The sequence below is a fragment of the Gymnogyps californianus genome, chromosome 2, assembly GCF_018139145.2.
Source record: "Gymnogyps californianus isolate 813 chromosome 2, ASM1813914v2, whole genome shotgun sequence".
NCBI lineage: Eukaryota > Metazoa > Chordata > Aves > Accipitriformes > Cathartidae > Gymnogyps > Gymnogyps californianus.
This window is the reverse complement of record NC_059472.1, coordinates 67,323,126-67,349,851: the sequence shown is the minus strand read 5'-3', so window position 1 is coordinate 67,349,851 and position 26,726 is coordinate 67,323,126. Positions and strand designations below refer to the sequence as shown.

General features: G+C 42.9%; 1 protein-coding gene across 1 annotated transcript in view; it reads left to right on the top strand.

Moving 5' to 3' along the window:
* The window catches only part of TMEFF1 (transmembrane protein with EGF like and two follistatin like domains 1), a 128,412-nt gene that overhangs the window by 96,699 nt on the left and 4,987 nt on the right, over positions 1-26,726 (top strand). Inside the window, exons 6-8 of the mRNA XM_050892232.1 lie at positions 16,988-17,136; positions 18,011-18,076; positions 25,374-25,497. Coding sequence (XP_050748189.1) covers positions 16,988-17,136; positions 18,011-18,076; positions 25,374-25,497 — 339 coding nt within the window. The remainder of the gene's footprint in view (positions 1-16,987; positions 17,137-18,010; positions 18,077-25,373; positions 25,498-26,726) is intronic.

The following is a 26,726-nucleotide window of genomic DNA, read 5'->3' as shown; positions in this document are numbered from 1 at the left end:
TCTTTATCAAATATTTTTCAAACAAAAGACCTTGATTTGTTTTATCCTGGCAACAAAAAAACCCAAAACCAAACAGGAATGCAAAATAAATACTGGTAATTCATCCCTGAGTTTTTTTTTCTCTATATTCTGCTTGTTCATAAAGTATTACAGGCAGTTTTTTCCATCAGTGCAAAGCTTGGATCTAAACATTAAGTTGAACTGGTGACCTGAGCCAGTCACTTCTTCCAAACTCACTGTGCCACTTGACCTCCAGATGCACCCAGGGGAAAACTGATGAAAAATATCAGTTGCTCGTCAGAGCTCAAAACGAATGATCAAGAAACAAGAAGATTTTAAAGACAATCCATAATGCAGAAGCAGATGCACCAAATTTCTCTACTCAAGGTGCTCGATGGTTAGAGTATACCCTGGCTGTCCAGGCTCTGTGTGGCTGTCAGAAGGGGCAGAGACATCATGGAGGAAAGGGCTCCTTTAGACAGCCCTGTGAGGCATTAAGGTTTGTTGGGAGGTAAAAGAAGTCTCATCTAATTGACGGGGTTTTGTTTTCCCACAGCCATTGTCCTGGCAGTGGGCACCAGTATGGAAAAAGCTTAACTAGGGTCTGGGCTGATGGCAGGTACCGGGGTTGCAGCTGCAGAGGCAGCACGTGAAGGTGTTTGAGCGATGTGCAAATGGTACGTTTTTGTGTACGTGGAGGGAACAGCATCTCAGAATAACAGTGCCTGAACATCGCTAATCAGGGGAAGCATCGCTCTCCCTTCTCCTGTCTTCCAGCTGGAATCCACTTCATGTTGAAATATGTCTTAATTGCACAAGATTCTATTATGGGATATCAGCATGAAGACATCTCAGGCAGTAAAGCAGCTTAGCACTAATATTCAAGATGTGTATTCAAGATTAAATCATAATGTACAAAGGAAACCAAAATGGTAATAGTACTCATGAATACTAGCATGATACTTCACATTTCATAAAATGTCATAGTACTGAAGTAGGCTTGCTCTTTTCTGGAGAGACAAATGAGCTGTAGCTGGTTTTTATAATACTAATAATTTTCTGCAATATTGCCTTGGTCTGTTTCATTTATGACTGGTAAGATGGGTATAGATTTGTTTGTTATATGCACTGAGATGTGCTCTTGGCTTTGGAAAATAAATCCTGAAGCATTCAACTTCAGTAAAAGCTTGCCTATTCATTCTATACTTGTAGAGTTGGCATTCCTGCAGCTATGTAGTATCTATAAGAGAGTTAGGATAAAGTTGAGGAGAGTGAAAGATTTATTCCCTACATCCTACTCACATAAAATGAAGCCATGCTCCCTCTTCTTGACAACAGGAGGAGAGTGCTCTTTAATTAGTCCTCATCAAAAAAAATGTGGAAACAAAAATTTTTATGTAGAAAATACTGAAAAGTTAGAAAATATTCCCATGAGGGTTGGTCACAATCTATCAGATAATTTTTTCAATTTTGTCAGTTTTTCAACCTAAATGATTTAATTTCTTTTTTTTGCCCAGTACCTTTGACCATTATAATAGGCTTTAGTGATATTCACTGTCTGTTTAGACTTAGATTAAATCGGGCTCTGTTAACATAGATTGCCTTCACAAGGTTAATTTTGACAAGTCACACAGAAAGTCACAGACTTGCTTAAGTAGAAGTTAGGAGTTGGCTTCTTTTTTCTGTTTTTAAAATCAAAACAGTTATTTACCTGGCAGAAACAAGATGGGATTGAAATCTTCTGTTTGGGAAACTCTAGTAGAGCACCCGTTAAGAATGCTTTTTACATCTTATTTTTACTCCCTTTCCTGTTGGGTTTCAACATGATTTTTAGCTTCATAAAATTATATCATGATATATAAAATTATTGGCAGCACAAGTACCTTTCATCAGACTTGTATAAACACTGCTAGGTTCATATTATTATTGAATTCAATTTGGCACCATATTACAACCACTATCAACCCTAGTTCTAGCAAATCACACAAACACCCTAATTTCATAAAAATATTCTGTCTTGATTTTCCTTTTTAAGGCATGAGAATGGCCACTGTAACTTTTTTGGTTAGTGGGGTAATGTCTACTGAGCCACAAATAAAAAGTACATTTAGTTCCGTTCAAGTAGACTTCTTAGGCCTGGATAGCCCTTGCTTGCACTTTGTGATGTTAGAACACTTAATAAAGTGATCCACGTGATTACAGAAGGCATTTTAAGAGGATTTTGCTTCATGATAGTAACTGAATAAGTTAGCTGAACTGTATCCTAATGTTCAGCAGATAATCTCAAGCCATTCATGAGATGCTGTCTAATACAGTAAATATACAATTATGTATTTTTTCATCCTCTTTTCCAAGCCGTGCAATCTGAGACCTTACAGACATCAGCTCCTTCTGCTCCGAGTGCTCCTGAGAAGCAAAACGGTGTCTGTACTTCTATTTTATGAACAGAGAAACTAAATTACGGATAAAATGATTACTGAATTAGTGGAAGGGGAGACATCCACGCCACAAAGTGTGGAGTAGTTTAGGGTAAATAAGCTGGCATTAATGAGAAATCTCAGGACCTGCCAACAGGCCAGCCACAACAGCCTGGAGCACAGAATAGGCAGATTTTCCCCCAATAATGGAAAGATCCTGCTAAAGACAGTTTTATTCCATACGGACTGTGGTTTGTCTTTTGGGCCTGGAAAGATGTGAGAGTCCTATGCAAAAAATGATGGCACCTGATAGTTCCAGTGAAAACCGTAGGATGATTCTTGCAACAAAGAAGCAGGAGCAAGACCACTTGGCATTTCCTGATTTTTAGAGTTGGACTTGCTGATGTCTAAGCAAGTCCTTTCTTCTCAGAGGTGCACAGTGATAGTGTGAGGGGCAAGGGGCACATGTCGGAGCATGGGAAATTCTGATTTGACATAATGGAAAATGTTTCCACCATGAGGGTGGTTGGACACTGGAACAAGGTGTCTGGTGAGGCAGTGGAGTTTCAATCCATGGAGACGGTCTGAACTTGATCAGACACAGCCCTGGGCCAGCTTTGAGCAGGGGCTTGGACTAGATGACCTCTACACATCCCTTCAAGCCTAAATTATTCTGTGATTCTATGTAGTTACCAAATCTTGGTGCTTTTTAAAAGCAAATTTAAACAAGTTCAAATTTAAACAGCTGAGATGCACTCCATATTACAAGTTAGTGATGTTAGTTTTTTGTTGCTCTTAAACTGTATTTTCCCCTTTGAAAAAGTTACGAATTTTTAGTTTTCATGCTTGGCATTAAAGCATTATGGCTGTCTCTCATCAAAGTTGCTACATGCGCTTTTATTACACAAGATCACACACAGTCTGAAGAATTCAGGCTTTGCACAGAGTTTTAGATTTGTATCTTCATTTTGTTTGATTTCTCAGAAACATTATCTATCTAAACCAGAAGTGGTTACAATGCATAGTAAATTGAATGCAAAAATATAAACAACTTTAAAATTTCCACTGCCTCTGCAAAAATTTTCGATGTTGATTTTAAGTGGACTGATTGAGACAAAGAAATAAAGTCTGAGGAGATGGTTGTCATAAACAGCATGCCATACTTAGAAAATTAATGTTCAGCTGTATGCAAATCAGTACATTATTTCTTTATATAAATGCAAAAAGGAATCAGGTTGAGGAAACATCACAGAAATATATTTCTCCATATTTTTTTTTCTTTTCTCATACAACTTCTAAGTATTTTAAAGAGTTGCTAGTTTATGGGCAGGCTTTTCAAGCGTTAAGGGAGAAGCCGCTGCCTGAGCATTCACACACCAATCAAGGAGTCACACACACACCACCCGAGACTTTCACTCCTAGGACCGGAGTCCCTTCGCAGCAGGCGGCTCCAGTGAGCCGACGGGTGCCCTTCTGACTCCTCACACACACGCACTCACCCTTGGGCGCTTCCTCTTCCCTCAGGCTTGACCCTAGTTTTCCCGAAGCAGAGTCTCCGACACGACGTACATCAGACGAATTTATTGAGTGGTACAGCGGTATAGGACAGCTCGAGCTGGGTGCCTCCGGAGAGGGACCCCAACAAAGAAATCTCTGGGCAATTATACCCTTACAATCTAAGTTCCCCTCCCCTCATGTGACAGTTTGGTCCAATAGTAATATTTGGGTCTGGGGTCTTCTTGTTCCTCACTGGATCCTTTTTCTGTCTCCAGGCAGGCCGTTCCTTTTCTTATCATGAGGATGCAGCTTCTGCCGACAGATGTAGCTACCTTATTTTTCACAGGGTGCAGCTTCTCAGGGCCTCCCTTCATGTAACTAAGTATAAGTTGAGCATAAGTTCACCACTTGTGGCCTAAGGCTTTAGCAAGTCTTTCTATTAATGCTATACAATGGATTTTGTTTGAGCTAGAAAGTGACTATAAACTGGATTCTGTTTAAGTTACTATAACACAAGAGCATAGAAAATCACTTGTGGGTGCACTAGTCTTAATTTGCATAAATGCGTCCTATGCCATATTGTCCGTACAGTGGTTTTCTGTAGGACTGTGGTAACAGGATGCAGACAACAGGTTTCACGTGGATTGGCCGTGATTTTTTTCCCTTTAGTGACAAAACTGAAACATAGGTTGTATATGTCATGGGAAAAGCTGCTGCCTGAGACTGCTCAGTCAGTACCTCCCTTTCTACCCTGGCCATCAAAATGCCTCTCTGGCCAGAACCTTCCTCTGCTGTGTTGAAAAGGCAATGTATTACACATAATGGTGCAAAACGTGTGGCAAGGGAGTGAAAAAGTACACGAGAGGTTGGTAAATTAAAACTTTTGCGTGGGAAACTGGCCCGAAGCCTAAAGACGTAGGCAGTATGAGGGTGATTGTGTGTTTTCTGCTGGAATTTTGAATTGGAAATGCAGTCGGGTTGAGAAGTGGAGATGGAGGTGGCAGCACAAAGCTTGGGGCCACCCGGAGCTGATGGGGTAAATCCTGTAGGGCACCAACCCAAACACATATGGTTTGCTGTTGATATACTCTGGGGTATCCAGACTGCAGTTTTTTCGTAGCACACACTGGACTTTTCAGTTCTACTAATTGTTCATGTGATAGAGATAAACAGATCATCCTATCAGTACACAATCAGAAGATAGTATACCGATAATACTGAAACACTTAAAATAATACAGCGTGAATGCAAAACAAATGAAAACAGATGTGGTTGTAAAATCATTTTCATCAGTGTAGCACTTAAATCAACTCTTTCTTCAATGAAAGCAGTGTATATAAATGTTTGTAATACTATTGTGGCTATTAAGGACTCCAAGTGAATTTTTTTAAAACTCAGATAAATAATGTTCAGTGTAATTTTTATAAAGCTTCTAAACAACATGATGCCTCAGTTTACTGCATATGATTGAAACTGAAATTATTATTTACAGTCTTTTGAGAGCTGAATAACTTTTTTTTTTTTTTTAATAATAGCCACCTGCAGCACTGGCAAAGAAACTAATATAAACTTACTTGTGGATCTGGGTTTTTTGATACTGTGATTAGGAAGGTGGGCTCCTAAGTATATATATTTCTTCATAAGACTTCAATTTTCAAATGGTCCTGATTTCCATATGTTTTTTAAGGCTTCTTACTATTATCTGGTCATTTTTTCCACAAGTTTCTTCTTACACATACCAAAATTCATGCTCAGAGTAAGGGAGAACATTTTAATACTTATATATTAAATATAAAGAATATATATTTATAGTAAATATAAATAATATATATTTATACTGTTTTAATATTAACATTTAAAATATACTGAATCAGCTGAAGAATAGGGGTTTCATCTCACATTTTTTCTTCAAATGTGAAGTATCTTTCCAACGTAAAAAGTAGTATTGCTTATGAGGGAGTTATATCCTCTGCTCTTGCACTGTTTTATGTATGTGGTGTGTCTCTTTCCTCTTGCATGCCAAAGCACTGCTCGATACCCGAATAAAACGACATGCCAACATCTAGTAAGTGTCAGAAGGAATGTTGCTTTAAAAAGCATTTTAAAGTATGTTGTAACTTCAGGAAAATAATATCCAGAATGAAATTGTGAACTGTAGAATAATTTAGGTTGGAAGGGACCTCTAGGGGGTCATCTGGTCCAGGCTCCCTGCACTGCAACCAGGGATAGTTCATTCAGGTGGCTCAAGAGCTTCTCCAGGAGAGCTCTGACCATCTCCATGAAGGGAGATTTGGGCATCTGTTCAAGAGTGTGGTGGGTTGACCCTGGCTGGATGCCAGGTGCCCACCAAAGCCGCTCTGTCACTCCCCCTCCTCAGCTGGACAGGGGAGAGAAAATAAAACGAAAGGCTCGTTGGTTGAGATAAGGACAGGGAGATCACTCAGCAATTACCGTCACGGGCAAAACAGACTCGACTTGGGGAAAAATTAGTTTAATTTATTGCTAGTCAAATTAGAGCAGGATAATGAGAAATAAAACCAAATCTTAAAAACACCTTCCCCCCACCCCTCCCTTCTTCCCGGGCTTAACTTTACTTCTGATTTTCTCTACCTCCTCCCTCCCCCAAGCAGCGCAGGGGGACGGGGAATGGGGTTGTGGTCAGTTCATCACATGTTGTTTCTGCCGCTCCTTCCTCCTCACGGGGAGGACTCCTCACACTCTTCCCCTGCTCCAGCATGGGGTCCCTCCCACGGGAGACAGTCCTCCACGAACTTCTCCAACGTGAGTCCTTCCCACGGCTACAGTTCTTCATGAACTGCTCCAGCATGGGTCCCATCCACGGGGTGCAGTCCTTCAGGAACAGACTGCTCCAGCGTGGGTCCCCCGCGGGGTCACAAGTCCTGCCAGCAAACCTGCTCCAGCGTGGGCTCTTCTGTCCACGGGGCCACAGGTCCTGCCAGGAGCCTGCTCCAGCGTGGGCTTCCCATGGGTCACAGCCTCCTTCAGGCATCCACCTGCTCCAGCGTGGGGTCCTCCACAGGCTGCAGTGGATATCTGCTCCACCATGGACCTCCATGGGCTGCAGGGGGACAGCCTGCCTCACCATGGTCTTCACCACGGGCTGCAGGGGAATCTCCACTCTGGCGCCTGGACCACCTTCTCCCCCTCCTTCTTCACTGACCTTGGTGTCTGTGGAGTTGTTTCTCTCACATCTTCTCACTCCTCTCTCTCGCTGCAACTGCTACTCCCCTGTAACTTCTTTTCCCTTTCTTAAATATGCTATCCCAGAGGCGCTACCACTGTCGCTGATGGGCTCGGCCTTGGCCAGCGGTCGGTCCGTCTTGGAACCCACTGGCATTGACTTTATCGGACATAGGGGAAGCTTCTAGCAGCTTCTCACAGAAGCCACCCCTGTAGCCCCCCCGCTACCAAAACCTTGCCACGCAAACCCAATACAAAGAGCTGAGCTGCTGTTCACTTTGAGGAATAATTTCCATGTGTTCAATCAGAATTTCTCTCGCTGAGACTTGCAACTGTTGTCTTTCACCCCTCTACTGTGCACCTCTGAGAAAAGCCTCCCTCTGTCTTCTCAATAACCCCTCTTACGTTGCTGGTGACAGCAATCAGTCACCTCCTTAGCCTTCTCTTCTCCAGGCTGAACAAGCCCAGTGCCCCTAGCCATTCCTTACTCAGCACACACTCCGACTCTCTACCCATCACAGTGGCTCACCACTGGACCCTCTCCAGTCTCTCAAAGTATTTGCTGTTACCGGGGAGTCCCAAAACTGGACAGAGTGCTCCAGATGGGACCTCACGAGTGCTGAGTGGAGGACAACAGTCATTTCCCTTGCTCTGCTGGCGACCTTCCTGTGATGCAGCCCCTCAGCCTGCTGCTCCCCTGGACCCTCAGGTCCTTTTCTGCAGAGCTGCTCACCTGCCAGTCCACCCCCAGTCTGTCCTGTGGCTTTCCCTTCATCTTCAGACTTCAGGAGGTTCCTCCACCTTGTCAAGGACCCACTTGAGTGGTCATCTTGCCCTCTATCTTATGCTCACTAACAACCTTCGTTTCCTTTGTTTCCTAAATGGCTGGAATAAATTTCATTAATTTTAGTTTAAAATATCATTTTTCTTCTTTTTTTTTTTTTGTCTTTGATAAGGAAATCATTAACTTAAAAATAGCCTCACTGTAAAAGTTCAAATGTGTCGTGTTCTCAGTTTTACCTTTTTTTTTTTAACAGATGAAATATGGAAATGAGATTCTGAGCACATCCAGTCTTTTTTTAATAAGTGTACTGTGCTGTCAAAGATCTGTTTTGACTCATAATGTAGACTTTCAAGAAAGATTGACAACTGGTCCCCAGGTAGACCTTTCGAGATTAACATTTTACGAGATTTACTATGGAAAGAAAATGCATCTCAGCAACATATAGATTCAACTGGCCTCTAATTTATATAGTGTCTATTTTCACAATAGCCAAACCAGAAATTCAGAAGTGTAAGTATTAACACTTAGAAATACCAATATGGACATTTTAAAGTCCCAGTCTCTGCCTTGTCTATCTAATTTGTCTTCGAGGGAACAATTTCATCTGTTTGAAGTACAGCATGCTGGTTTATACTTGCCTCTTTTGACCACTTTTTCACTCATTTACCATAGCCAACCTTTTTTTTTTTTTTGACCTTTTTAGGGTATGATATCATATGTAGGTCTTCATAAGGAAAGGTATCTTAATCTTGTGTAAATGCAATTCACAGCTTTCTGGTCCAGCAGAAAAAAATCCGAAGTATCTGTGTGTAAAACAAAACACACAAACACAAACAATAGCGGGAATCAACGTAAACAAGGGATTTATGATTGTGTTGTGGGATTACTGAATTATGTGAAATTGGGCTACAGGAAATCCTGATATGAAAGGAATAGTATAATGGTCTTTTCATTATACTAACTATTAAGAAATGGAATAGATCCTAGATGGATAATAATCCAGGCCTGTTTTTTTCATGTATATTTTTAATGGTCTTTGCAGCAGTGTGTGCCAAGTCTTTGAAGGTTTCTGTTATTTGAGGGTGGAGGGAGGGTTAGGTCGCTCTTGTGAGAGCAAGCGTGAGTTCACCACGTATGCTGCTAGAAGCTCACTGCAGGTAAGGACTAAATTTCTACAGTGGTCAGAGAGAGCCATGCCATGAAATTAAAAAAGGGAGTGAAGGGATGGCTGGAAAGTAGCTGAAGTTTATGGTATTTAAAGGGTGTTCTGCATTGCTGGCCAGAAGTAAAGACCGAGAGGGTGTTCAAGCACAGCACAGAGAAGCTTGTGGAATTGAAATCTACTTTTCTTGTGCTATAAAAGGATTTTTAAAAAGATGCCAAAAAAACCTAATGAAGATTCAGCTCTAGTTGAATAGGTGGAGAAATCACTTTGAGATCCAGATTTTCTTAGTTCAGGTTTCATCTGGTAAGAATTGCACTCAAGGGAAGAAACATCAAATGAAAGGTAATCCTTCATTTGACATGGTTATCTTCTTAACTGCAATCGCAACACCCCTGCTATTTCAATTCACCTAAATTTATTCCATCAAGCATACCCTTATCCATCTGTGTGCATTACACACTTTGTTTTGTTCTAGTGTTTCCATTTTACATTTGTAAGCGGATGTGGCAATAAATAGGTGAGTACCTGAGAAAGCTTACTGTTGCTGTCGGCTACTGGGAAGGGGTAGCAAGCAGCACTCTCTGTGAGGCCAGGCCAGAAAAATACATTTGTGAGCAAATCCCAGACAGGCACAAATGCAGCAGCCTGATCTGTTGGTTGGAAACGCCAGCCTCTCTCTCAGTAGCCGAGCCTACTCCACAAATCTGTAAAGCTTTTCCTTTTCTTTTTTTCTCTCTTGTCTTTGAATCTACCATGGTTTTTAAGCACGCAGAACTTCCAACAAACCACGTACACTTTGAAGCCTGAAAACAAAAAGGAGCCTTGAAATGTGTTCTGATCTCTGGGGATCTAATTAATTTACTGATAGCAGCAAGTGCTCTTACAGCCTGAGCTCGTTTCAAATGTGTCACATCATTTTACTAAACACGTTTTCTTTGTTACACCTAGTAGCCCCTAATAAATGAGTTGTACATTCTCATTTCTTATTTATTAAAACCACCTAAAAAATTTGTTTAGTTTAATTATAGCGCTTTGTACTTCCCTGAAATTCAAATGCTTTTCTGTTTAACTAATGGTGTTAATGAACAATACACATGCAACTTCTAAAAGCATGTTGTCACAGCTAGCTGGTGCCTTTTTCTTAGGATCTCAACTCTCTGATGACGGGTGACAAAAATTAAGGTTTTTTTCTGTATACCCTAGTACATCACAAAAACACCTGAATACATCCTGTTGACTTTCCAGGGCTAAGCAAGAGAAAAGATCTGTTGAGGACACTGAACAGCAACCCTTTCCAGCAAGACATCAACTTGGAGAATTAACTACCTGTTTCAATCCTTTTGGTTAAAACCAATAGGAAGGTTATCATGAAAAAAACTCTTGTAGTGCTCTGACTCCTTTTATTCCAGTGTGACTTTTACAACAAGCAGTTACAGCAAAAACTTGAAGCACTCATTCATTTCTTTCTGGTATGAAGCATCAAGCGCTTTCAAGACGTCCTTAGTACACAATTCTGTTAAGTGACTTTTCCTTAAGTGACTAACTCTTTTCTTCTGAAGGTTGTGCTGAGCAGCCACTCATCACGCTGAAGGCACCAGTTGGTAGTTTTTCTTTATTTTCATGGGGCACCAAGCAGGATCATGTTTGTCAGACACATACAAAAGCCAACAGCAGAGCAGCAGTGGGGCTCAAGCTGTGGAGTCCTCACTCACCTCCAAGCAATGGTGGCAAAACACCCAGTATCAGTAGTAGGGCTAAGATTTTGCCATAGTCTTGACCTGTATTGGGATGTGATGATTGATTTACCCAACGTGGCATGGCTTTGGCAAGCCTGAGGGAAGACTGGCACTTTGAAAAAGCAACTGGGGGAACAGAGAAGCCCTTTATTGTAGGGGTTTGGTTTGGGGTTTTTTTTGGTGCAGACTTTGCCGTGCTTATCCTCACTTTCAGCAGCTCAAGATCAGTTTCACACAACAACTTATGCTTGCACCACTGCTGGACTTCAGGCAATTTTTCCTGGAAGTTACTCCAAATAGCAGGAGTAAATAACTGAGAGCTAGGAGAAAGATACTGATGTTTAAAAGTACTCTGGCATTTTTTTTTTGCAAGCTTTCAAAAGAATTATTTTCTCTTTGTGAAAATTTGCATGCTTCCGGGTTTTCTTTCCCAAGATCCTTCCTGATTCCCTTGTGGGGTCACTGCTGAGGAATAAACATACCTGTCAGAGCGGCATTTGCCTGAGAGACGGGGCTCAGGCTTCTGTGCTGCCTACCCAGGAGACTTCTCACGTGGGACCCCAGGAGTCAGGCTGGCTGCTCACCTCAGCTGTGGTTGTCCCATATTCACCTTCCTGGTCTGTTTGCAGCATAGAAGCAACTCAGACCTGGGTTTGAACCTCAGGTTTTCCACACTAGAAGCTTAAATACAAGATTTTGGTCTGCAGTTATTTATGACTGACATCATCACATGCTATCATCTCCTTGGATTGTGTCAGCCATCCAAACTCAGACCAGCCTTTAACATTTGTGAAAATATACTGAGAGGTCAAAATAGCCGTGTTTAAGAGGTTCTAGATAGTTAATTTCTCACAGAAGAAATTAAGTTTCTATATCTGAGTAGTTTCCTATTATTGCAAATACTGTTGTGAGATAGGTACTACTCTATTCTTTTTTCTTTTTGTTTTTACTTTTTTTTATTGCAAACCAGGCATTTTGGTACACTGTAATTTCATCGTGTGCCTACCTGCTCACACCAGAAAGCACATGCTTACAGCACACCTCATTTCTATTTCTACTCCTAATTAGGGATGAAAATGCATTTTGCTTCTGTTCTTTTCTATAAGGAGTAGAATGAAAATGTTACCTAAAAGTCAGCATTAAAAATATTTAAAGCTAGAATCAAAGCTATGATGTTGTCTCAACAAATGCAGGATACTGTTTTAATACATCTTTAAAGTGAGTAGAAGTAATGTGGAAATTTCTGTTCAAAATACCTTTTTTATATGGATTAAAATCCTAACCTAAATCTTGCTGATATAAGCTTTCCAATGCTTCCTGTTTTATAAAATTGTCTTCTGTTGCATATTATTATTATAATATATCTCTACTTTTATAGCCTAATATTTTTATGCTGGGTATGTGAATTTAGAAATAGGATTGTGTCCCTTTGTGTCCCTTTGCCCCTGAAGCTAAGTTTTCAGGCTAGTGCCCATAGCAGGCCAGTGGCCGGAGGAGTCCAGCCTCATGGCAGGGCTGCCATTCATCAGTCATTCGGCCCGAGTCGTGGTGGAAAGTGTCCGTAGCTGCATGGCCGAGCTCGAGGAGCTGCATGTGGCACTGCTCTCACGGACCACTGTACATGGACACAGTGCTGGTGGGAGCTAAGGCAGAAGCGCAAATAAGTGCTTAAAAGGTGGGATATTAGGAATTTTACAGTTAAGGTCTACTCTCTCTCCTCCTGGCTGCCCCTCTTGTGCTCCTCCCACATATCCCTGCTCCCCCTTCATGATCTCAAGTTTTTCCTGCCCTCCCTTCCTGAGCAGCTCTCTGTGTTGTCCTCTGCTCTCTTCGTGCTCTCTCCCCAGCATAAGAGGGACTTGTCAGGGAACAGATTACAGTATGAGACTTCAATTCTGTGTCCAGTTTCAGTCTTCAGCTATGAAGAAGAACAAAGCTCACAGTCTGGTGCTTCACACAGGTTCTCCTGCCTGCAAAAGCCCTTGATAAGATTTCTGCCCTTTGAGGCCCCACTTTTAGCTCATTAACAGTCTGCTGTGTCTTCTCCCATATTTTGTGTGCTGCTTGTATGGTCCGTGGGATGGTTCAGCCCCGTGGGCTGTGCTTTGTAGTCTTGGGCTTTGACTTCTGCCTAACTTTAGGACTCAGACTGGCTGCTGGGGGCAAGTTGGTTCACCTCAGGAGGTTGGATTTTCTGTTGTCTCCTCAGTATCAAGCTATTGTCTGCCCTCTGTAGCTCTCTGACTTCAGGGTGTAACATATTTTCAGTATTTCATAGCAGGTTTGTTTGGGGATCTTCCAATACTTTCCTGAGCTGCTTTTTTGTTTCAGTCTGTGGTCGCGGTCCTGTTGTCTTGCAGGGACTCAGCTGCCAGTTTCGATGAGTTTGATGTGCAGCATCAGAGCAGCAACTTGCTCTCCCACAGTTTTACCTTCCTTCACAAAAACCGAGCGGTTAAAACCAACTTTCATTTCATGTTTCCTATCGAGAGCAGCACTCCTCACATTTCACTGCTCCCATCTCACAATTTGGTGCTTCCCGCAGGCCTGGCTGTATTTTGGGTCTAGTGCCAATCAGCTATGAGCAAGGACAACTTCACTGCACCCCACACGGACCCTCTGATGGGTACAGGTTTCTAACGTGTGTTCCTGGCTCCCTCTCTGCCACCCTACTGCATCTGTGGAGGCCTTGCTCCCTTCAGAGCATCACGCCCCAGCCATGTCCTCACCTTAACTCGTTCCCTTTCAGCTCTCTGAAAGGCTTCAGGCTTTTATGTTGGAATAATGAAGCATAATATTTTCAATTTTTTTAAGTACATCAGTCCAGTTCAACTGTTCATTATCCCAGAGTATACTTAAACCACGTGCTTTGACATGCCAGACAGCTCTGTCAAAGCATCTACACCAGTGACTAAATGGCCAGGTGAAGGCCAGACATACCATTTGGCATCATGGTTGTAGGCAAAGAAGTAGCTAACGGCATCAGGCAGATAATTGGATGCATGTGGGGGGGTGAACGTCTGAAATAATTGAACTTTTTAAATCCTGAGCTGCAACCAGCACAGACTGGTTGTAAATTTGGGGTAATGCGTGGGTTAAACAAAAGTGTCACGTCCTGAATCCTCCAGTTAATAGAGAGCCATGAGACAGAGTCAGCAGCTGGGAAGCAGTTCGTGCGGTGCACTTCTGCAGATAGACTGCTTAGACCGGGAAACCAAGGGCCTGGGCTCTGGAGAGAAGAGGTGTCCCAAAAGGCAGTGCCCTTGGACAGAAGAAGGGTGCCTGGAAGGAGGACGGTGTGGATGCTGGAAGAGGGGGCAGATCCTGGAGATCAGGGACACAAACACCACGGCATGCCCCGGGAGCCCAGTCGGTTTTGCCAGGCACCGTGGCCAGCAACGGCTGGTAACAGCGAGCCACGGCGGGGCAGAAACCACCACAACTGTCTGCCCTGTCTCCCCATGGGGAAGGGCAGTCAGGACCTACCCAAGGCCGCACTGCCTGGGGAGCGCGTGCGTGAGCAGCACGGGTAATGGGTGGGCAGCAGGCACGGTCCCACCGGCTGGCCGGGCTGTCCAGCTGGTGAGGGCCTCGCTGGAGATTCGGTGTGTCTGCAGCCCTCACGCCTGTGGGCAGAAAGCACGTATGTCTGCCAGCTGGTCTGTCGTGCCAGCGGGGTCCCATGGGGGATTTGGTGTGCTTGCAAGCCTCCAGCAAATCCCAGTATCCAGACTGGCAGCAGGCTGGCGTTTCACTCGCTCCCACCCCGGCATTCACCAGCTCTGTCCTGCTCCGACGACACAAAGCAGCTGCAAGCCTGTTGCAGCTGGTCAGTGGGCTTCAGCTGCTTCATGCTGCCCCAGCGCTTATGGATGTGTCACAAGCTCTCCTCTTGTACTTTTTTTTAATTTTATTTTCCTACTTTTAGATGAAAATTTTAAATGATAAAAAGAAATTTTTGTACATTGAAGGGATGGTTAGAGCTGAGACTGAGAGTGTTTATGAGAAAAACAGGCTCAGGAATTCACAACTACCCCCAAAACAAGCATTTGGCAATGCTAAGAAAGTAAGCATTTAACATTAGATGTTAAATCTAAACACAGCGAAGCATGAAAACGTGAGCAGTTTCCAAGCAGTTTCAACTCCAGCCTGTAATGTCACCGTGAGGAAGAAAAAATTATTTTCAAAACTCACCTCATTTGTCACCAGGAATGACAAAACCGAACAGTAATTATGATGCTACGGACCTTGGATGGTGACTACAGACAGATTTAGAGCTGTTTGGACATAGAAACACAGATGGAATTGGTCTGGAGATACATATACAAATGTGCTCAAACGTGACAAGGACGGGTGCGCGCAGGCAGTGGTGGTTCCTGAGTGCTAAGGCTGAGCGAAGGTATCTGTAAGCACATAGCCAGTGTCATACAAATTAGGACTAGCTCTCCACTCGTTTGTGTCAATAAATGTGCACAACTGCTGAGCCGTGAGCCTTTTATTTGCATATAGTAAATCCTAATAAACCCCTCATTGGGCTTATTAGGCTTAAAATCATGTGGGAGCATGTAAACAAAATAGTACTTCCTTTCCTGGGTCTAAGGTTTACGACCATTACCGTTTCTAGTATGAAAAATTATCGTATGTTCATCATATTGATATTTAGCAGCCTCATGAGTACTTTTGAGGTAGGTCCCTAAAATACGTAGAGACTCATTAGTGTGGCAGTTTTTCACTGTCAGTAGGTGCACTTAACAACCTGTTTGCACTAGAGATGTTCTTTCGTCTAGCAACAATCTGAAGTTCACAGGCATGAAATATTACTGGCAAAATTAGCATCTTTAAATTTAGGCAACAAAAGGTGCTCATGGAAAAGGAGGGAGAGAGAAAGGTACGCTGGCCATCTTCAGTGTTTCTTCAGCATGGAATTGGGTTCTGCTGCGTGATTTGTTACTGACTTGAGGCATGCATACGTCTATTTAATCATTGAATTGTATCTGGAACAGCTGGAAAGAACATAAAAAACCTGGCAAGTTGGTAGCTTGGGTTTTTTTCCCCACATCATGTCTTACAAGAGTGACTCAAGATGAAGCTAGCAGCAGCTCCTAGCAGTCAGACCACGTGCCCCCTGTGTAGAGTTTTCTGGCAAGGAGAGGACCGTGTGCCCACTGCCACCTCCTCAGAAGATGCAGAGCGGCTCTTCCTGCTCTCACAGCATCAGGAGGAGCTCAATTGAGAGCTGGACCTAGTGCCCACCTTGTCCCCTGTTCTGCAGCCACACTCCTTGCTTTTCCCAGTCCAGAGGCAGAGCAGAGCTTGCAGAGCAAAATGAAACCCACACAGAAACTTTCATTCAAAAATAGAGGTTCAGTTAAAAAGTAGAATATTGATTAAAATAAACAAGGGGAGTGGGGCTTGGGAAGCTGGAAAGTTTTCCTGTGCCATTCACGCATGCAAAATTTCAGGACTTTTTGTTGGGGCAACAAAACTATCTAACTGAAAACAGGTAAGTCATAGCCCTATCTAAGTCTTTGGCTGTCCTACATTTGTGTGGTTAGGAACCAGCTACATGCTAGGTCTTCATTTTTCCCACTTTTGTTTTACAATCCCTAGTTGCAAATTATATGGAAAATGCTGTGTCTAAAACAACCAACGTGTCGATTGGATGCAATATGAAATAATTCAGATCGCATAATCCTGTTTTAATTACAACATAATAAACCCACTGTTAACTTTCAAAGGTATGAATGCATGTCATTCATTCAGCTTCTGAAATAGAAAAACTCCTTTTACTGCTTAAAAGAAATGAGAGTCCTTTTCTTTTTGTTTTCCTTTCAGGGATCCTGACACCCCCAAAAAAGTAGAATATTCATCTGGTTTTGTTCACACTTGAGAACAGACACCACAAACTGTTATATTAATGTAGTAAATCTTCCTAGCAATGTGTTATCAATTTTCACTACAAGAAACTACAAGAAACATCAATACATTATTAAAAAGCACACTGAAGCACCTATTCATATTTTTGTATATTCTGCTTGGAAGCCTGAGACATCAATGAATTCTTCAGCATCCTCATGCAACATACTTTTCTGTCCTAGTATGAGCTAGTGTTTACTCAGGACTCAACATGACTTAATTTTTGTTTGCTGGATGTCAATTTTGTTTTGCTGTATGTTTAAATTAACAGGTGTGTATGTAATATAGACTGCAGTGGATACAGTTTTAATCCTGTATGTGCTTCTGATGGAAGTTCCTATAACAATCCGTGCTTTGTTAGAGAAGCATCATGTCTGAGACAAGAGCAGATCGACATCAGGCATCTTGGACATTGCTCAGGTAGGCTTAATTTTGTTTTTCTGGTAAATGTAAATTCTGACATAAGTGGGCTTGGTAGAGCTTTTCCTTTTCCATTTTTGATCAGAAGTCACTGATCCAGTTATCAGTGAACTCCTCGCCTGTATTTTAGAGTTTCCCACGCAGAGGTATGTTTACACTACGTACATACGTGCTGTGTTTACATTACCTTTCTTTGGCTGCTGTTACCTGGAAAGACAGCAAAAGCTCTTAGGAGAATCTAAGCAATAGTCCAACGGATCTTACATGAGGGGGTGGTAAGAAGTAGGAGAGCAAAAGGAATACTGGTGTGTGGGAAATGTTCCCTCTTGCTGCTGTGGGCTGTACAGTGTGCTTCCAAGGTGAGTCAAGTTGGGCCCCAATTGCACAAATATTTATCCATTTCCTTTTCCAGTGTTGGAATCGTCCACTGAAACCCTCTGTCTACTGCCTTGTAGTTAATCACGTGCATGACTCTTCAGTGTTGGGGTCTTGCAGTTAGGACCTTCTCCTGGGCATAACAGCTTTCCACCATCTCTTTGCCAGTTACATCTAGATCTGTAACTTGGACAGTTCCAAAACTGAAACAGACTGTCACCAAAATAACCTAGGCCCATACCATGGAAAAGGTTTTAGTTCAAAACCTACAGCTTGAGGTGTGCCATGTGTTGGTCTGGACACTGGGGTTACTGACTCTGTTACTGACCAGGTGTGCTACCAACCTGGTGGTATGGGAGGAACAATGTGGGAATGTGTCCAGTTTTACTGCAATTAAAATACTTCTTTGAATATTATTGTGGCTTCTCAATGACGTACATGTAGTGGTCTGGAAATAAGCCTTTCCTAATAGCTATCCATGCATGTATTTATCATCTAGAAACAGATGACGCAAATGTAGTTGGAAAGAAAGACGATGGCATGCAGTATCGGCCAGAGGTGAAAGGTACTGTGCTGACTTTGTGCTGTTTGGTTATGGTTTCACAAGATAAGAAAACAGAGCACGCAGGTCCCTTCTTGTCTGCCTTACAGCTTTGATTTCTGTAACCGAGACAGACCTGTAAACAGCTTCTTTCTTACAGCACATTGCAAGGCTGGCAAGAAGGAGATGTGCATGATTTGTGAGTTTTGCCTGCTGTATTCCTCTAAGATGCCCAGCTGCTCACCACCCTACACAGTGGTCACAGGATTAGACTCCCTCCAAGTGCTGTAAAAATGACTTCACTGGAAGACACCAGGCTATGACATTCCTGATGAAATGACACAAGCCTCCCTCCCATGACCCTATCTTTTCTGTTAACTTCTGAAAAAAAATGGCAGATTCTGTATTTGTTAGGGTTTTTTTAAATCTTTTCAGTAAACTAATATGCTGAATCACATTGGTTGAAGATGTTTTACCTATATGAACCTTACCTTACCTTTAATAACCTTAGTATAAATGAAATAAGGCAGAGTTTCACTTTCTGCTCAGTTATTTTACATGGTAGTAGCCCGTGTGTGTTAGGTGCATTCTCAGAACAAATATGCTTGTGCATGTCATGGCTCTTGCTCAAAGTGTTGCTGTCCAGGACAAAACACCTCTGTCTTTCTCAAGTTACTGGCAGAGAGCAGATCTGCATAGGTATTAACCTTTCCTCCTCTTCTTTCACAAATAATAGCACTGTTTAGAATAGAATAGAATAGAATAGAATAGAATAGAATGGAATGGAATGGAATGGAATGGAATGGAATGGAATAGAATTTTTTCAGTTGGAAGGGACCTACAACGATCATCTAGTCCAACTGCCTGACCACTTCCGGGCTGACCAAAGCTAAAGCATGTTGTTAAGGGCATTGTCCAAATGTCTCTTAACACTGACGGGCACGGGGCATCAACCGCCTCTCTAGGAAGCCTGTTCCAGTGTTTGACCACACTCTCAGTAAAGAAATGCTTCCTCATGTCCAGTCTAAACCTCCTCTGGTGCAGCTTTAAACCATTCCCACGCATCCTGTCACTGGATACCAGGAAGAAGAGACCAGCACCTCCCTCTCCACTTCCCCTCCTCAGGAAGCTGTAGAGAGCAATGAGGTTGCCCCTCAGCCTCCCTTTCTTCAAACTAGACAAGCCCAAAGTCCTTAGCCGCTCCTTATAGGACATTCCCTCCAGCCCTTTCACCAACTTTGTGCCCTCCTCTGGACACATTCGAGTACCTTAACATCCTTCTTAAATTGTGGAGCCCAGAACTGCACACAGTACTCAAGGTGAGGCCGCGCCAACGCTGAATACAGCGGGATAATCACCTCTTTTGACCGGCTGGTTATGCTGTGGTTGATGCACCCCAGGATGCGGTTTGCCCTCTCGGCTGCCAGGGCACACTGCTGCCTCATACTGGGCCTGCTGCCGACCAGCACCCCCAGATCCCTTTCTGCAGGGCTGCTCTCCAGCCACTCCTCTCCCAATTTATACTTGTGCCCAGCTTTGCTCCATCCTAGGTGCAGAATGTGGCATTTGGACTTGTTAAATTTCATCCCATTAATCACTGCCCAATGCTCCAATCTATCTAGATCCCTCCGCAAGGCCTCCTGTCCCTCAAGACGGTCCACAGCATCTCCCAGTTTGGTATCGTCAGCAAACTTGCTAAGGGTGCATTCAACTCCTGCATCCAGGTCATTGAAAAAGACATTGAGCAGAACTGGCCCTAGAATTGAACCCTGACGAACACCGCTGGTCACCGGTCGCCAGCCAGATGTAGCCCCATTCACTACAACCCTTTGAGCTCTGCCCTTCAGCCAGTTCTTCACCCAGCGCACCGTGAACCCACTCATCCCACAGCTGGACGGCTTGTCCAGAAGGATGCTGTGAGGGACAGTATCAAAAGCCTTACTAAAATCCAGAAAAACTACATTCACCCACCTTCATCCACTAGGCGGGTGACCTTATCATAGAAGGCTATCAAATTAGTTAAACAGGACTTTCCCTTTGTGAACCCATGTTGACTGTGCCTGATGACTGCATTATTCTTTAAATGCCTCTCAGTAGTGCCCAGTATAATCTTCTCCATAACTTTTCCAAGAACTGAGGTTAGACTAACAGGTCTGTAGTTTCCTGGGTCTTCCTTCACGCCCTTCTTGTAAATTGGAATAACGCTGGCTAGCTTCCAGTGAGCAGGGACCTCCCCAGACTCCCAAGATCTTTGGTAGATGATCGAGAGGGGTCCTGCCATAACATCTGCTAGCTCCTTCAGTACTCTGGGAGGAATCCCATCAGGCCCCAGGGACTTGTGAACAGGCAGCTGATACAGCTGGTCCCTTACAATTGCAGTGTCCACAAATGGAAAGTCACTGTTCCCACACTCGTGGTCCTCTGACTCAGGGGACTGGGCAGCCCAAGGTCTATCAGTATTATTAAAGACTGAGGCAAAAAAAGCATTGAAAGCCTCTGCTTTTTCTTCATCCCTATTAGTCAGATGACCATCCACAACAAGCATCAGTCCAATGTTTTCTTTAGACCTCCTCTTGCTATTAACATACTTAAAAAAGCCCTTCTTGTTATCTGACACAACACTGGCCAGTTTCAACTGTAATTGGGCTTTGGCCTTTCGTGTCTTCTCCCCGCATATATGAACTGCAGCTCTGTACTCTTGCTGCGAAGCCTGGCCTTGCTTCCAGACATCATACAATTTCTTTTTCCTCTTGAGCTCCATGAGGAGTTCCCTGCTCAGCCAAGCTGATCTTCTGCCCCACTTGCTTGACTTATGACACAATGGGATTGCCTGCTCCTGTGCTTCTAAAAGGTGCTTCTTAATAACTGACCAGCACTCATGGACTCCTAAGCCCTCCAAAGCATATTCCCAGGGTACTCTGCTAAATAGCTCCCTGAATAGCTTAAAGTTTGCTCTCCTGAAGTCCAGGGTAGCAACTCTGCTGTCCTTTTTTCTCATTACACTGAAAACTTTGAAGTCAGCCATTTCATGATCACTGTGGCCAAGACAGCCACCTACCATCACATCCCCCACGAGTCCTTCTCTATTCACAAATAGCAAGCCTAGGAGGGCATCTTTCCTAGTTGGCTCACTAAGTACTTGTGACAAGAAGTTATCATCTCCTACGAACCTCAAGAATTTCCAAGACCTGCTCATCACAGCAGTGTGATAATCCCAGTTGATGTCTGGGAAGTTGAAATCTCCCATAAGGACAAGGGCTATCGATCCAGAAATTTCTCCTAATTGTCTCTGGAATAACTCATGAGTGCTTACATCCTGGCTGAGCGATCAGTAGTAGACATCCACTACAATATCTCCTTGTTTTCCATCCCCCTAACCCTCACCCAGAGGCTCTCAACCACATCACCGTGAACTGTAAGGGCTGTACAATCAAACCTCTCCTTACATACAGTGTGACACCTCCACCTTGCCTGCCCTGCCTGTCCCTGCTGAACAGCCTGTAGCCCTCCAGCCCAGCACTCCAATCATGGGACTCATTCCACCAAGTCTCACTAATACCAATGATACCAGTTCTGGGAACTAACCAACGCTTCCAGTTCATCCTGTTTGTTTCTCATACTGCGTGCATTGGTGTGCAAGCATTTGAGATATGCTTCTGAGCCCTCTGTGCTCGCAGGAGCAGTGTAAATGTTCCCACTAGCATTGCCACCCTCAGGCGATGCCATGCCAACCCTTGGCTTACCTACTGCAATGCTGTTGGTATCCCCTTCCGCCATTGATTCTAGTTTAAAGCCTTCTTGATCAGTCCTGCCAGCTTATGCCCAAAGAGGCATTTTCCCCTTTGGGACAGGTGGATCCCATCAGGCCCCAGCATACTTTGCATCTCAAAGGCTCTTCCATGGTTTAAAAACCCAAAGTTTTGGTGGAAGCACCAGTCCCGGAGCCAGATATTGATATCCTGGGCTCGCCTGTTTCTTCCAAAGTCTGCCCCATTATTGGGAGGACTGAGGAAAGCACTACCTGTGCTCCCAAATTTTTTAGCATTCTTACCAGGGCTCTGAAATGTCTTTTGATCTACCTCAGACTTTTTGTTGCTACATCATTAGTACCCATGTGAAAGAGCAGGAATGGATGGTAGTCTGAAGGTTGTACTAAGCTCTTCAGTCTTGTGGTGACATCCCTAATTCGGGCCCCAGGGAGGCAGCAAACTTCCCTGAAAAGAGGGTCCAGTCTGCAAATGAGTGCTTCCATTCCACACAGGAGGGAATCACTAGCGACCATAACTTGCTGTTCTTTCTCCCGGCGCCGGTCTTAATGCAGGTTTTGTTGCAAGGGGTTGGTATCTTCTCTGTTAGCTCTAGTCTTTAGTTCTTTCTGTGATTATACTTGTTTTGCACTCCCATGGCCTCCCAGAGTAAAGCCATCCCACCATGGCTTTCAACATTCCTTGTGTTCTTCTTGAAAAGCCATTCAGTGCCAAAAAGCTCCATATATTTTTCTTTTTCACAAATTCTCTTATTTTCACTCCATATGATGTACCAGTTGGAATGATTTAATGTCAAATTTCACTTACATTATGAAGGCATAAAAGGCACCAAATGGAATATACATCTTTTTATGTGATGTAATGAAACACCACTTTTGGTTCCTATTCAGAAGAAGTTACAGCCTTTTATTCATTGCATATAAATTGCCTTTGAAATCTAGTTAGTGGAAAAAACATTGTGTATAATTATTATTATTAATGTGTATAGCTTGTGCAGTCTCAAGTTTGGCAAATGATGTGCACGGAGGGAGTATGCCTTGTGCAAAAAAACTGTTTTGAAATTTTTTTATGCAGTAGTCAGGTCTTTTCAGATAGCGAGAGCCTGAAGTAAACTACTTTGAATGACTTTTTCTTCCAGGATAAGAGCATAACTTCTATCTGTTTGCTTTTGCTTTAAATTCCTGTAAGTTACTCTTGTTAAACCCTGTTCTCTGAATGTATAATACCTTCTAGTCTCTAGAACCACAGCCGTGACAGTCTCCTTCTCCTGCAGTGCAAGTGGCCACCTAAAGTTACATCAGAAGGGTCTCTCTTCCCAGATTCAGCTGGCTTGCTGGTTTTGTTGTACCAAGATGAGCATCAGGGTTTCAGGTTTTGTGCATGCCTCTTCCTTCTGGTGAAGTATCTCAACTCTTATATCCAGTCACTCTTTCAAGGCTCCTACACGAGTTAAATCTTTCACTTTGAAGCTCTGAAGCAGTCTAGCAGGCCTCTCAGATTAAAAATGGATTCCTGTCAGTAGGTGGGTAAATGTCTGTTTTACACTAGGAATCACCTCCTGCATTTAACAACATCTCTTTGCTTGATACAAGTTTTGCCTCTGGTTTGGGTGGCTGTGGCTACCTGGCCACCTTTCAGGGGATGCATCTTTCACTGGGCCTCACATTCTGTATTAGTACATACATTAAAACCAGACATGGCGCAGCTATCTGCACAGACTACTATAATTGTATGTAGCTTATTACTAGCCTTTGACTGGGACCAGATGTGACAGTAATTAACTGCTTGGAGGAGGAGGGAGGCAACAGTTTTGGGATGAGACATCCCCACTTTTCTCCTCTTAGACATGCCACAACATAGTTTATTCCATCAGGGCAGTGGTGGACATATTGTCAGCATTAGGCAATGTTCTTCTCTTGTATCAAGTCTTATGTATCTTTGATGCATAGCCTGAACCAACAGGCTGCCTTATATCTAAAACCTCTAGTAGTTAGGGTTTTTTTTCTCCTGGAACAAATTGGAAAACATTCCAGAAAATGTTCAGGGGAAACCTAAAACAGCAGCATGCCTTTTTTTTTTCTTGTATAAATACATTCTCTTTCTTGCTGGTGTTATTTCAAATATCTGCAATTTTATAAGAGATTTCTTCTTCACTGTCCCTTTTTGCTTTGCCCCTGCAGTTCATTATAACCTTGTATTTGTGACGTTATAGTCTATTGCCATGGAAATGAACATAATTCCACAATTATGCTCACATCTTTAGATCCCTGCTCTTTAGAGAAGTTCATTATGAAATACCAACTTCCATGTTTAGGACTTCTTTACAGAAAAATTTTGGGGAAAGAATGGTTGAAAATGCACGCAGTTTTAGATAGTTTTAGTAACATGACAGAAGCACGAAAGATGGTGGGGCAGAAGGGACTGCCTTCCTCTGCCGGGCTGACCTGGCCAGCCACTAAGTGCCCACCAACCGCTTGCTCACCCCCACCTTCCCCCCAGGAGGATGGAGGAGAGAATCAGAAGCGCAAACATGAGAAAAACTAATTGGTCAAGCTAAAGGCAGTTTAAGAAGTGAAGGGAAAAAAAGGAGAAAAAAACTAAGCGATGCAAAAGCCATCGCTCACAACATCCCACCAGCAGACTGATGCCCAGCCGGTCTCTGAGCAACTGGCACCTTGGAAAGACCAAAACCCCAGTTTTTATTGCTGAGCATGATGTCATATGGTAGAGAATATCCCTTTGGTCAGTTGGGGTCGGCTGTCCTGGCTGTGTCTCCTCCCAGGCTTTTGCCCACCCCCAGCCTCCTCGCGGAGGGGAGAAGCAGAGAAGCAGAGAAAGCCTTGATGCTATGCAGGCACCCTTCAGCAACAGCCAAAACACTGGTGTGTTATATCAGCACTGTTTCAGCCAGAAATCTAAAACACAGCACTGTATGCGCTGCTATGAAGAAAGTTAACTCCATTCCAGCCAAAACCAGTACACTTCCTAAAGGAATGGGTATTTTAAGCTCATTTCAATATTTTGAAGCTTCCTCTCCATAAAAGTGTTTCTCTGAAGAAGACCGCTATTGTGGTGTGTTTGATTTCAGCTATAACAACTGGTGGCACCAGTCAGATCTGGGCTTTATTGAGTTGTTTTCTACCCAGTAATCATAAAAAGTGGTTCAGCTTCCTTCTAACCCTTCAGGTTTTTTTCCTCTGTTTAGACTTGGGAGAGAGCTCTCTGTATCTATGTATTAGCTCTTCCCCCAAAGCCACTGACAAAGCTTCTGCTGATCTTCCTGCATTGGCTTGGTTCTGCCATGAATACTTTTCTCCTTTCGAGAAACCTGACATAAGAAGCATATTTAGATGTCTCTGAGGATCATGTTTCAGTGCAGTACATTCTAGCAAATCTCTGTAGGTGCCTCTGAAACTTCACCCTTAAGCCTTTGCTTTATTATTCCGTATTCCTTTATTCACTACAACTTTTTAAGGATATGCTATTCTTGGTTGAGATTTTTTAATTAATATCATACAGGCATTTATAATTGTTTATGTATATTTCTTTTCAAGATGCCAGTGATCAAAGAGAAGACATTTACATTGGAAACCACATACCTTGTTCAGAAAGCTTCAACGGCTACTGTATACATGGAAAATGTGAATTCATTTATTCCACTCAGAAGGCTTCCTGCCGGTAAGTCCTGCATGCCTTCAAAATGTGCTTGAAATTGCTGTAAAGCTTAATCAAAATGCTCTCTAGACATAATTACAGCATGTATCAGTTTGCAGTTATTTAAGCAGTGGCACAGGAGCCGTATCCCTATGCCACGGGCAGCACCCAGCTGCTCCAGTCATGCAGGAGATAGTGCTCAGAGGAGAGGCTCGGTCAGTCAGGTAGTTCAGAAGCTGAATCCCTCTGAGGAGTGTGGCCTCAGTGTTGTCTTCTTATTTTCAGCTGCTAAATCCTATCTAGAGAAAAAAAAAACACAAAAAAATCACCTTTGCCTTGCATGGCTTCTCTGTATGACTGTGCTTTCCCCATTGACCTCTCAGTCTATTCTTACACTATCTGTACATTTTATTGCTCCTGTCATAAACTCTCTCTAGAGTATCAATATCTTATTTTTAACATTTATTGCCCTTTTTCACAATAATAGGCTTCATCTAGAGACTATAAAATTGCAAAATACTCTTTAGCCCATACTTTTTGTCTACAGTATAATCTAGCAGCTCAGTACACTCAGTATTAAGCCACTCAGTGTTTCCCAGGATATCTGAATGTTCCAGTTTATTTCCTCGGCTCTCAGATAATTTGTTTCTTTACATTTCACTAACTAAATTCTGCATCTTTGTTTTTCTCCAAAAATAAAATTAATTTTAAAGTTGTTTACAGAAAAAGGCCACTTCCTCTTAATAACATGTAGTGCCCTACTTATTAGGAGGTTTCACTCCCGAACTTCTATCTTGCAAGCTTGTACTTTCAGATTAATGTGGTTGAGGACACCATAATTCTTTGCTTTGCTTTGCTTTGGAAACTTCAGCTGTAAATCTGTTAGATACTATCACATTTTCTCCCTTGATCTTTATCGATCGAGGATATTTAGGGTTTTTTGCACTGCCAAGATTTAAGGATTTCCAGACTGATCAGAGAGCAGGAGGCCCAAAAGGCAGAGCCGGTATGGTTGTCAACTTAAACATTTGAAAGCTTATATTATTCCTTTTACCATCCAAGACCCTTTCTTGTTTATTTTCACCTTTCCAATAGGACTTATTTGTTTTTCTCTTTTCTTTGGCCAGAACCAAGAGAGCTCAACATGGCTTTGCTTCTCTTGGGAAACTGGGTGCATCCCCAACGTCATCTTGATGGACATTAGGCAGCACTATTTGATTGCAGCATTCTTTTGATCTAGAGCTGTATTTAAC